This window comes from Micropterus salmoides, unplaced genomic scaffold (genome assembly GCF_014851395.1).
Source record: "Micropterus salmoides isolate LMB-PRFRI ecotype aquatic unplaced genomic scaffold, ASM1485139v1 Ms_hic_scaffold_23, whole genome shotgun sequence".
Taxonomy (NCBI): domain Eukaryota; kingdom Metazoa; phylum Chordata; class Actinopteri; order Centrarchiformes; family Centrarchidae; genus Micropterus; species Micropterus salmoides.
In genome coordinates, this window is record NW_024041484.1 from 19,746,362 (window position 1) to 19,759,107 (window position 12,746).

Sequence of the window (12,746 nt, forward strand, 5' to 3'; positions counted from 1 at the left end):
CAATTCTACAGCAAATGACCAAAGCCTGAGGTGACAATTCTCGACAGTGCAGGTGACATTAATGCAGGTGATAAATCCCACGCCTGTGTCCGTGGGTGTTAATCAAGGCAAAGAGAGCCTGAATGTAACACCTTAGGATCACACAACAACAATAATGATAATCAGTGGTTTAGGTTTGATATATATATATATATATATATATATATACACACACACACATAACTTTTCAAGATTACCAAATCCGGATTACCAGTGCTCTAATTGGGACTACATATCACAATGTAGACTGTTAGCTATATAAAGAACAGCAGGTAGAGTAACCAGCATGGAGTCACTTTACATCACTTGTGGGGTCACTTCTCTTTTAAGAGACAGAAAACAGAAAACAAACGCTTCCTTCCATTTTCAATTTCTTTAATAGTCAGATGCCTCATCTGACCCACAACAAATAAATAAAAACAAACAAATATACATTATTCACAAATACATTGTGGATATTTTGAATAACTGTTTTATATCATGAAAAGGCTAATTGTCCAGTAGTTAACAAAATAAACAACCTTCTTCATTTGTGCAGAGACCAGGCAGATCTCAGAATGGGGGACTGACTGGATGTGCAATTAGGGATTCAATTGTTAGAAACTATTTTTGACTGGTACACCTGTGATGATTGTGTTATTGCAATTAATGTCCTTTTGTAAAACTTTACTGTACTGAAAGGTAGCTTAATAGGTAATGTCTACTTAATCTGTAGCTGTGAACAAATTAAGTGCAATATATATATATATATATATATATGAATACTAGCTGGTCAGATTTGAGCCAGACCAGATAGATCAAAGGTTGAAGTAATAGATGGAAGATGGATGCATATTTTTTGATTGACTATTTATTTTTCTTTGTGGCCAATAGTTTTATAACATTTTAATATATAAACAAACCAAAAGTTTCCTGCGCATACATTATTTTTAAGGGAAAATAAAAATAAATAAAATATTTACTCAATTAAATGAGCCATAAACATCTCAATGCCTCAGCATTTAGATAATTCATCCAAAAACACTAACGCCCTGGAGGAGAGGCAGAAAGAAAAAAGTGATTTAAAGGAAAGTAGATAAATAAATAAAATGTGTCCCATCCTATATACAGTATGCTTATGCAATGGAGAATGTATTCACGTTCTGTGTGTGTGTGTTTCTGTATGTCAGAGTTTGTGAAAGAACTCTCTTAAACATGTCATTATGTGTGGGATTTCCTGTGTGTATGTGTGTATGTGTGTGTGTGTGTGTGTGTGTGTTTGTGAGATCCCTTTAGGACACTGATGTATGTGGAAATGTTTGTAGCTTCTGTGGCATACTTGAATACATAAATAAGATGCATGAATGATCAATTTATTTGTGGGTGGTGATGGGGAAGTGGACAAGACACACCTCTTTGGTGTGGGAGACCTGGCTTTGATTTCCACTGCAACACATTCACCAATGCGTCCGTCCCTGAGCAAGACACTTAACCCCTAAATCTGAATTTCAAAAATAACCCCTCGCAGCTCATATTGGAGATTTTTGTAGCGGGGTTATCAATCTTGGAAAGGACAATATTTCATTGCTAGTACAACTACAAGGCTTTCACTGCGGTTAAAAAATAAGTTGTGAAACCAAAATCTTGAGAACTCCCAATATCTGTCATTGCAAATTGTATGTAAATTATTTACATACATAGAAGGGTTTTTTCCTATCAAAATTGGGAACTACACGACTGTCCCAATGTCAAATGTTTCATTTCCACGACAGTTGAGCGGTCCATTGAGCAAGACATTTGCTGCACTCTAACCCTGTTGGCTAAATGCATACAGCACAACAAGGAGCCAAATAAATAATTACCTACATTCCAGGTGTTGTGGTGATTAAATGCTCTAAATTCCTTAAACCAGCACTCAAAGCTGTTATGTCATCAAGATATCAGCTGAACAAATCTAAAATTCTTGAAACATAATGTATGATTGAGCAATACTAATAGTTATGACAAGAAAGAAAACCTATCATCTTTGCAGTTTGTTACTCAGACAGCATCACAGATTCTGCCAGAGGGCAGATTTAATTCTTCAAACACCCAAGTTCAACATTCAATAAAATCAGTATTCCCCTCAAGTATGAGAAAATGTGTGAACTAAGGTTAGGATAATTACATAGAGACTATAAATACTTCCCTGGGGTTTAAACCTGCCCATTTATATCAATCATTGAAATCCAGTCAGAAGAAGCTAAATATGACGAGTCACATGTTAATGTAGGAAATAAAAGAAACACCTCTCTCTTGTGGTCTCACTGAGTACTACAGTCATCACTGTGCTTACATTTGAGTCACGCTCTTCCAGAGTTTATTAATAGTGTCAAAACTATGTCAAGATCCAAACTCAAATAAATAAATGAAAATCAGATCAAACACTTCTCTTCTACTATCTTTAAATTTTCCCTGATTTCATGCTACTGGAAGTATGCTTTGTGTTGACAATCCAGGCTCAGTAAATGAGCGATTCATGCATCACAACCAAAGCGTAGCCATGGAAAATGACATCAGTGACATTTGGAGTCTCGTACGCAGCCGTGGAATTTAGTGAAATACAAGCCGCTTCAGGAATGTCCACAATGTTTTGCAGTATTGTAGCACAGAGACTGAACCACTAAGGAACTTCTAGTATTTGCCTATAGGCATCTCTCCAGTGGTAGAATAAGGAAGATGGAGGGATATATACGTGGACAAATTAAATCTGTATTTTATGTTGTTTTTGTGAGTGATTTAATATTAGACTAATTTGCAACTGGCTAATGTCTCACCGGCTTCCTCATTTCCAAGTGAAGCTTCATTAACAACTTGACCATTTGTACCTGACTAGCAGTAGTGGAAAGTAAGTATATTTAATAGAGAGAAATATTTTACTTTTTAAGCATTACATTTATTTAGCAGCTTTAGTTAAGGTTACATACAAAACATATGAGCTTAAATGTGTGTGAGCTATATATATGATATTTTATATATGATGGATATATTTGTTATAGATAGAAACAGTTAATAAAATAATCAGATATAAAAATACATGATAGTATTTTACTAGTAATTTCACAATGGCTGAGCACATTAGACCAAGTAGAAGAAGATGGAAATATGCTTCAGGGAGATGGGAATAATCACAAGAACAATAGTCACAAAGGAAATCTAGATTTTCAGTGAATGTATTGTGATTTAAAAAATAGATTGCCTATATATACCAATGTAAATTTAAAAATAATTGAAACTACTTACCTACAGCATGATCAAAGACATGATGCAGTATGAAATATGTGTAAGCGCCCACCCACCCACACAAACACACACAATAAGTACAATTAGAGGCCATTTGTTCTCAACTCCGGTGTTGATGGTATAATCAAGGGTGTTAATGATGACAGGTACTCACACTGCTGCCTCCCCCTAAATGCACTCCCAGGCATATAAAAAGATACTAAAGTGTGGTCAAAGTGTGTTTTTATTTTTAAACTGCAATATTCTCATTTCCTATTATTTATTTATTTTGTTTGAATCCTTGCTATGATGCAGAAGAACAGATATTATAGAAGGACAAAATTCCCTTTTACACTGATAATGACTCATATGCAGGAGGCTCATGAGTGATTACAGTAGTGTCAAATGATTAATGGTATCAGCTGACCTCCATCAGTTTCAAATGTGATCTCCACACCTTGTTAGCTGGAGACAGTCCAGACCAGTGGTTTTCAAACCTTTTCACGTCAAGGACACCCAAACTGAGTCCCTGGATCACACTTTGACAACCACTGGTCTAGACTATCCTGGACAAGCCCTGCACGAGATAGTCTTGTCACTTAATAAAAAGCTCATCGAAGTAATTATCATGCAAACGTATAAGAATCTGCTATCTTAAATTATTAATTTAGTTGCTGGATTAAATGGAAATTATTCACATTTTCTTTAAATGGAATGTGTCGTTCCTTCAAAAAATATCTTGTAAATATGCGACATTAGTGTGAGCTAGTCACTCGTTCTTGGTGTCATCTTGGTTTTTTAATAGGTGACGTTCATGTTTAAGGTGTTTAAGGAGAGAACTACAAAACTCTTAGTTATTATTTTAGTTCATTTTTCAGTATTATCTGAAGTATACTATCTATAGTAGTATCTTATTTTACCTCCCATGTTAATTTGATGATTAATGAGATATCTGAACACACGGTCACAAAGAAACAGAAGAAGAAGAGCTTCACAACAACAAATACAAAACTTTTACACAAAACAGTGAAAAGATTTAATGTTCATGAAATTCAACATGGAAAGTAAGAATGAAAACTGCTTAAATACCATTTCATGTTGGAATTATGCAACATTACATGTACTCTCATAATTAAATATGTCTCATTGAGTATAATAGCATGTATAGAATAAATGGGCAATTACATTACATATTTACAATCTCATGTACAAAAAAGCTACTTGCCACAGGTCCTCAAATTCAGACTCTTTTAAAATTGCACAAAACTAGTTCTTATCTCTTCTTGTTGCAAATGCAGCTGGTGTTTGGTGAAAGCTGGGCGCCTGACTGTGGCAATATAGCCACGTTAAAGCGAAGTTTCCTTCACAGGACGTGGTAGACGGGCCTGCATCCGGGGCTCTCCGGCGTGCAGGGCTGCGAGTCGGAGCTGCCAGGGGAGAAGGTGGCCATGTCTCTCAGAGCCACCGGTCCGCAGCTGGACTCCACCGAGGACAAGCGATCAACGATGCTGGAGAGACACTCCAGACTAGAGGCTCCAGCTGTCTTATCGCCCACACTCTCTGATAAGACGAAGACAGAGTCCAGATCAGTCAGGATTTTAATACAGGGATAACTGCACTTAACACAATTTCATATGTGACATCCATCTTTAATAAAAATGACTTTTTTAAAACATAAATCTTTTATCAGTTTTGTATGGGGTTTTATTTATTTAATGATATACTTAAATCCTGGTACTATATGACTCCCTGAGGCAAAAATAAAATACACACATTACAATACTTTTAATATAATCTACTACTCAGTTATTAGGTTTTTAGAGCACTATGTTGGCACAAAGTTATGTCATATTCTTATCAGGTTGCTGTTCCTGTGAAAAGGTCTTACCATTCTTCGCATATGAATATCTGTTGCTGTAGTTTGCATTCAGATGTTGCCACACTGGACTGTTGCTGTCAGCCTGCAAAGAAATGAAAAATCAAATTTACCCTTGAATTCTTGCACAAAAGCAGCAAACAGAAATGATGTGTTATGTTAAATTTGTAGGGGATAGAAAGAAGCAGGAAGAGTGCAAAAACAACCAGTGCCCTTCATGATATTCTGGACAGGCTAATAAATCGTGAATTCCAAAAGTTATGGGCTTCTTTATTTCACATCCACCTTAAAGCCAAAGTGGCAGTGTACGCTCCCTTCCCCTGCCCAGCTCTGAGCGTGGCGAATCGATTGTATCAGTGGAAGCAACACCAGTTTGTGCAAGATGACACTTTCTCCAAGTAAATCTGCAGAAAATCCTGGCAGCGGTGCAGAACATGCAGTCAGGATGGAATGCAGAAAAGCCCCCAGTTTTTCCTGCCAGACTTCAGTAAGGTGGATTTAGTTTGGTTTATTAAGGCTATAAAGTGTCCAGTGGTGGGAAAGCCATTATTCCACCCAGCATTATAAGTACTTTTGTATTAGCTGATACCCTGTCACATTCAGACTGTTGTTCAGAACAATGAATTCATCGTGACTTATAATGTAATAACAAGCTTCACACAAAGAGGACAGATATACATGTCAGACTACAGAATAGATATTTGTATTAAAGAATAATGGAAGAGTATGACATGCATGGAGAAGCATGGTAATTGAGGTCTTGGGGCAAGATGAGCTTATTTGATTAATAGGTTTCTAAACTGGAAATCCAAGCTCTATTTTGAAATGAAATACTCTACATGGTAATGAGATATGGCAACAACAAAGGCCTTTTCAGGTGATGTTTCTACAAGATGTCTTGCATGCAGTTGTCGTTACTTCTCTGCCTGACATTGTATTAGTTTTAGAGCAACCAGATGTTTGCATGAAGAGGCTGAACATGGATCCGAGGTCTTACCATGCCGTCAGAGCAGCTGGACAGTGGGCTACCAGGCTCAGAGCTGCTCTCTCCAGGTAGGCAGTAGTAGTTTTCCACCTGCTCTCGTAACAGGTCCTGCAGACTCTCAATGTAATGGATGGCGTTGCGCAGGATCTCCACCTTTGGCAGACGTTGGCTGGGGTTGGCCGAGGTGCAACGTCTCAAAGCCTCGAACGCGTGGTTGACCTTCTTCAGTCGCCGGCGCTCACGCATGGTGGCAGCCCGTCTGCGGTCCACAAAGTTGGACTTGCGCTTGCAGGCCTTGCAGGCCCACTGGAGACAGTGTCCCGGCTGGTGAGGTGCCCCGGGAACCCTGACATGCTCGTCCTCCTCAGAACCATCAAGCTCCACACCGGGTCCAAACTCCAGGCTATCTGGAGACGAAGCACACGCTCTGTCGTAGTAGACCTGGGATGGTGAGAAGACGTCCATAGCTTGTTGAAGAAAGGAGTCTGAATGGATGGAAAGATGGGCGCAATGGTAGAAAGGAGGGTAGAGGAGTGGGGTGAGAGAGAGGAGACCTCTGAGTGATATGAGGGGTCTGTTGCCCAGGGCCCCCCTTATATGCCCCCAGGCCAGAGCCCAGGGCCCACATTGGCCAGATCTAATTACCATGGCCCATTGGCCCAGCCAGAAGGCAGGCTGGGGTTAGCTCAGCTCCCTCCCTGCCCCATCCCAACCCACTGTCTCTCACCCCCCAGTACCCTGCAGAGTTTCCCACATCTGCACTTACTGGTGTTTTCCTACTCATCACCAATGTCTCCTTCCAAGAGCCTTTCTCCTGCAAGGCCATGATGAATACAACACTTGGGAATGTTTCAGGAGTGTGGGTGAACATTTGCAGCTTGAACCACCACATGACCTGTTTATAAGTCCTTCATTGTGCCTGATATATCTGTAACCGGCCTCCAGGCATCATGTCATAGCTGACAATGAAAGTGACACTTAACTATGAAGACATAAATATTAAAGAGAGTGCGTTTAGTTTAGTCAAACTGTGCAGAAAAAGAGGGTGACCACTTGTAGGAGTATGCAGGCCAATTTTTACGGTGGAGACAACAGCGTTGCAGATGCAGCCCAGCTGCAAGGGAAGGTGTAACATTTCAAGCCCTGTGAATTCACATTACAGTGGTAAGCCCCCTCTAAACACCCTGAGCTCATCACTGAAGGTGCTGTGAATGAGACCATCCCTGTTTGCCAAAGCTCATTAAAACAGTAATTACACAATTGACACCACTGCCCAATTCCTTGCACCATTTTGCCTCCAAGGACCAAATTTTAACCATTAAAAGTTATTGACGCAAGTGAAGAACTTCAATTCAGCACACAACAAATGGTCATTATGGTGCAGTAGGTTTCATTCAAGTGGAGAACTGGGGGTTTAAGGGGCTTTAATGAGGAATGCAAAGTTGTTTATAGTGCAGAAATATTGCTTGTTACTTATGCTACTTATGTTATGTTACTTTACAGAGTAAATCAAACTAAGGCGGTTTAGACAGTTAGACTTTTATCAAATGCAAATATCTTCATGTTAATAGAGAGATTTGCCTAAATTTTCTAGAAAATAAAGATCATAGCATCGTCTGCACTGGAGTCAGGTTGTCTTTCTATTTGCAGAATTGTTCTCTTTCAGGGGACAGATATTATCATAGTGAAAGGGGCTTTTGCAGTTCGACCCTGACATGTTTAGGTAATAATGTTGTTGACAGCTCACAAGGATACAATGCGGATATTTCTCACAATGTGTCAAAACGTTTGGCGTGCCCCCTTCTCTGGGAACTGTGCGCACCTAAGAAAACACCAGTAACTGCTGCCTCTGAATTGCCGTCGGAGTTTGGATTAGGCACAGCTGAAGAAGACATCGGCTCGCCTGCGCTTGTGGCTGCTGAGAAGATCAAAGGCTGTTCAGGCTGAGAACAACGTCGACTATGAGAAAACCTGGTAACAATCGAGAGCTAATTGAAGCTGGAGTTAGATTGGCGAAGCACATGGTGTTACTGGGAATACACGGAGCTTATATTGGCGCAGTCGTTGCGCACAGGCCCGTGATGTGATCCGTGCGCTCGGCTGGTCTCTTGGGAACTCTCAGAGTTGTTGTTTTTTGTTGTTGTTCTCAAGGGTCAGAGACAGAGTTAAGTGAAGGGCAGGAGGTGATGTCTTATGTCCATCTTCCTCACGTCTGAAAACCTTATTTCTTCTAAACTGCCTCATGCTTTGACTTAATATGCTGCTTGTTTGGTGCAACACAAGCCCCCCGACAGACAGGCAATGTATCACTTACCTTCCTGCAATATAGATACCTTTATAAAGCTTCTTTAGGCGAAATTAAAGGCCATATTTAATTATACTCTCTCTGCAACAACATTAACATAAATATATATATATAACTAAAAAGTTGAATAAAAACAAAGATCCACCCCACACCCCAACAAAGTCCAAGTCCATGTTACATTCCACACAAGAATTAATGAAACAAAAAACAAAAAACATTTTGAGTGGCAACACCATTTGTTTGGCAGTGAACAGAAAGAGGTGCACTCACTGCCAGCCCATGATGCAGTGAATTCTTTTCCTAACAGGATATTCAAGGAGAGTCTGGATAAATCAGAACATTCAGCCTCCAGGCTTATACCAGCTCTCCTTACATCAGCTTTGACTTTTAAAACACTGCTTTCACAGCCAAATGAGAATTATATGGTGTCATCAGTAACACCGAAATCCTGTAAAGTCAGACTAGAGAAAGTCGGGTGCTGTTTCTTTGTGAGGAGTGCACGCATGCAGTCTGATGGAGCAGACAGTAAGGTTCAAAACACAGCTGGGTAGACTGTTTTTACAGCAAATACAAGTCTTCCATTAGTACAAAATGCAGGTATACAGTATGTCAACTAAATATATAGAATTTAGAAGGTAATAAGTACCCACATTGAACCAAGCCTTTATTTTTCTACAGATTGTTATTGCTGATACTAGGTCTACAATTTTGGTCAAATGCAGTCATTGCCAAACAGACATTAAATTAGCAGATACCCATGGAGCTGCAGAATGTAGTGAAGTAACACTGCTATCAGACTGAGTGAGTGAGCAGGAGTCCATTAAAATCACATTACTGCTTAGGGATATCATGTTTCTGTCTGGTTTATACAGAAAACAGGATATTTGGTAAGATGTGAATAGTTCTGTTGAAAAGAGAAATAAAGAGCCCTGGATTGTACTGTATGTTTTTCAGCTCAGTGGTGGAAGTATTCAGATTATTTACTTACTAAAAATGTACAAATACAAATATATGAAAATAATCCATGACACTTGCATTCAAAATTGCACTTTTTTTTAAAACATGACCAATAAAACAGGCAAGAAAAGTGAAATGAGACTTTAAAAATGAAAATATTGTACCGATGCTACCTATTAAACCTGCTAAATTATGTCAAAAAACATCTTTTATATCTCAGGAAACAAGCAGGTATCATATGTCACTTAAACATTCCACAGCTGTGGGCACAAAGTACCTTCTAAACCATTCTGTAGAGCATCTTGGCATCTTTAACCGGTCACTCAACACACTTCTTAGACTCTAATAATGCAGAAAAGAGTATGACCTTCAAACTTAAGTATGGTTCTCCCCTCTGGTTCTTTCTTATAAAGTCAAAAAGATTTTGGAGGGAAGCAAAGGTAGTAAAAGTAGCAAAAAGTAGTACTTTAAGGTAGTAGTACAGAACTTGAGTAAATGTACCTTACTTTCATACGTTGCTAAAGCTGCATTCATGTGTTTCAAATGGCTTTGTTTTCCCCTTGCTGGATGTAACACTGAGGTCTTTAGCTTTTGATAAACCTGACACATGTGCAACACTGCATGGACATGTGTGTGTGTGTCTACAGGCCTGAGAGATGAGGCAGAGGCGCAAAGGTCAACCAAGGCTTTGTGCCATCCACAGAGATCTGAGGGAGAGCAGCACACCCCAACATCATCAACAAACGCCCCCCATCTCATGTCAATACGCGACAAACAAGACTCAATGGATTTCCATGCCGTTAGCACTATGTCACACGTTTTAATAGCTTGCATGTAAACGCTTTGCCATGTGATGACGAAGCAAGTGATGATGAATTAAGGCATAATGGCTCAGATAACGTCATTATCCCAAGGGGCTTTGCACTCAAGTCTGCTGCCCAAGTTTCCATGTCCCCACCATATGATAGGAGAGCAGAGGACAGGCACGCTGTGGTTGGAGGGGACTCGAGTTACATGTTGTGGGATCAGTCCTGCTGGAGGCCGGTTGGAACAAAGAGAAGCAGCCTGGCAGCGAACTATTTTAGGGCAGTGTAAACAGATTTTAGGGACTTCTAATAGCTGTGAATGCTGGGGGAACTGGTAGATCTTGAACTGGCAGTGGGGGGGGTTGTCTTTCTGTGTTAAACACAGAGATGTAGTAAGAGGTAGAGTGACCTAAAACTCTGCTTTATTTGCTAAAAAGATTTTACCACCATTTATACCAGAGGTGCAAATTTACACATGTATTAGTTTCACGACTATTGTGGTTTTGGACCCTTCAGTGGTTAAACAGCATAACTTAAAGATAATACAGTATATGTGGTCTGATGCTTGTATTGCCTCTGTTTGTCACGCACTTACCTTTCCAGCATGCCCTTAAAGACCGAGGAATACAGCGGTTTAGAATTTAGCAGAGGGAGCAATTTATTTTCTTGGTCAGTTATGTACAAACATTTAAATAAAATATCAGCTTCCTTAAAGAGTTTGGTTGTGAATATAAAATAAATAAATCTACACATCACATTATTATAAAATATGTACAAATCTGTTGCTCCTGCTGTACAAATGAAAGACTAACAAACAGAAGCCAGAATGGCTGAACACAGTGGAAATAATTTAGAGATAAACAGTGGAAATTAAATTTTTCTAGTCCAGGTCTTCACTAATCTTTCAGTTTTCTGAGGCGTCCTCTCTGAAGTTGATTTTGTCGTCGTTGGTGATGCTGTTCACAATGGATGACAGACGCAGGAGGCTGGAAGATGCAGAGGACTCACTGGTTTCTGAAAAAAACGGAACATGACTTACTACACTGCTTGACTGTTGGTTTCATTTGATTTATTTACTTTTTATTTGTAGATTGTGAGTGCAGTTTGACAGATATACCTTCTCTGTGGTTTATCATTGCTGTGTTGGAATGGTCAGCAGAGGTCGGCCAGGTCTCTGAGGACTTTTTCCAGTGGTACTCATGACTGGCCACCTATAGAAACACACATCATCACATGTTATCCATACAAGTTTTTTTCAGTTAATATTAAACCACATGGATAAACATAAGTATATCTGATCAAAATTACAATTGCCCCAAGGAAAGTACTTGTAGGTTAATCCAGAAAACAGGCCCATAACAGACATTGAAAACAAATAAATAGTCTACTTAGAAAAATACATAAATGTACACATTAATATCAGTGACATAATTATTGAGTTTCACACTGTTAGTCCCAACTGCAATCAAAATACCAGCTATATAAACATGCAGTAAACACATCCTAATGTCATTAAAAGCACCACAGACACAAAGGATATTACTGATACAATGGGGATGATTAAAGCACATCATGAAGTCACAGGCACCTGAAAGACTCCTAAGGAATATCACTACTACTACTACTATGAGGATTTCTTTTCTGAGTGGTGGTATCCAATGCTTACACTGTGTTCTTTAACGTTAAGGTTGTGGGATGATCCGTTTTGCGTTTTCTCCTGCTCATCCAGCGTCTGCAGCAGGTCCTGTAACTTCTCAATGTAGCTGATGGCGCTGCGTAAAATCTCCACCTTGGGTAGCCTCTGGTTGGGGTTGGCCACGGTCTTCCTCTTCAGCGCGTCAAAGGCCTCGTTGATCTTCTTGAGCCTCCTTCTCTCCCTGAGCGTGGCGGCCTTGCGTCTGTCCGTCGGCGCAGACTTTCTCTTGCATATCTTGCAGGCCCACATGAGGCACTGGCCGTCACAGTGCGCACGGAGACCCGGCGGCGCAAAGACGTGCTCCTCCCCGCTGCTCTCGCCCCCGGTCTCGGACGGAACATTATCCTGGCCCGGGGACAGCGGGCTGTCATTGCCGTAGAGGGGAGACACCCCCGCCATGTCCAAATGCTGAAGCGGTCCATGATCCCCTTCTTCCAAATAGCGCAAATCATTGAAAAGATAAGGGTTGGTCTCAAAAAGGTCCATCATATTGTTGCTCCCCTCTCTCTGTTTTGACAGTGGGATCACTCTGGCATTTAAACAGAGCAACAGGGACACAAGTCACCAGGCTTATATATAGAATGTGAAACTCTACCCAACACTTTGGCTGTCACACTGCATCAAGCATCTTTTTTCAATGGCTCTCTACAACCTACTGACTTTGTGTAGGAAACAAATATACATTAAGGCCTCCAGAAGTTATTGAAATGTCACCTTGGGTTTCATGACAGGTGTTTTAAATATCTGCATTTGGACAAAATGGGAAGACATTTCCCAGGCTGCCAATGAGAAAGTGAAAGACATAATACTGTTGTTCCACAGTTAACATGGCAAAAACGGAA

The 12,746-nt window shown here is 40.0% G+C and overlaps 2 protein-coding genes across 2 annotated transcripts; both read right to left on the reverse strand.

The window, feature by feature from the left end:
- Positions 1-4,291: 4,291 nt before the first annotated feature.
- myf5 (myogenic factor 5) lies at positions 4,292-6,679 on the reverse strand. Its single transcript, XM_038738312.1, has 3 exons — positions 6,153-6,679; positions 5,168-5,240; positions 4,292-4,839 (listed from the first exon to the last, which is right to left on the reverse strand). Exons 1-3 carry the CDS (start codon positions 6,603-6,605, stop codon positions 4,643-4,645), a joined length of 723 nt encoding a protein of 240 aa, XP_038594240.1. The 5' UTR covers positions 6,606-6,679; the 3' UTR covers positions 4,292-4,642.
- Positions 6,680-9,940: 3,261 nt separating this feature from the next.
- myf6 (myogenic factor 6) lies at positions 9,941-12,427 on the reverse strand. The gene is made up of 3 exons (XM_038738311.1): positions 11,875-12,427; positions 11,326-11,419; positions 9,941-11,222 (listed from the first exon to the last, which is right to left on the reverse strand). The coding sequence occupies exons 1-3, from the start codon at positions 12,391-12,393 to the stop codon at positions 11,113-11,115; spliced, it is 723 nt and encodes a 240-aa protein (XP_038594239.1). The 5' UTR covers positions 12,394-12,427; the 3' UTR covers positions 9,941-11,112.
- Between the last annotated feature and the right edge of the window lie 319 nt (positions 12,428-12,746).

Coding starts and splice junctions, on each gene's coding strand:
- myf5 (XM_038738312.1), bottom strand. CDS start 6,605: ATGGACGTCTTCTCACCATCCCAGGTCTACTACGACAGAGCGTGTGCT. Junction 5,241..6,152: donor CCAGCTGCTCTGACGGCATG/GTAAGACCTCGG, acceptor ATTTCTTTGCAG/GCTGACAGCAACAGTCCAGT. Junction 4,840..5,167: donor ATATTCATATGCGAAGAATG/GTAAGACCTTTT, acceptor TCGTCTTATCAG/AGAGTGTGGGCGATAAGACA.
- myf6 (XM_038738311.1), bottom strand. CDS start 12,393: ATGATGGACCTTTTTGAGACCAACCCTTATCTTTTCAATGATTTGCGC. Junction 11,420..11,874: donor TTAACGTTAAAGAACACAGT/GTAAGCATTGGA, acceptor GTGTTTCTATAG/GTGGCCAGTCATGAGTACCA. Junction 11,223..11,325: donor AATGATAAACCACAGAGAAG/GTATATCTGTCA, acceptor CGTTTTTTTCAG/AAACCAGTGAGTCCTCTGCA.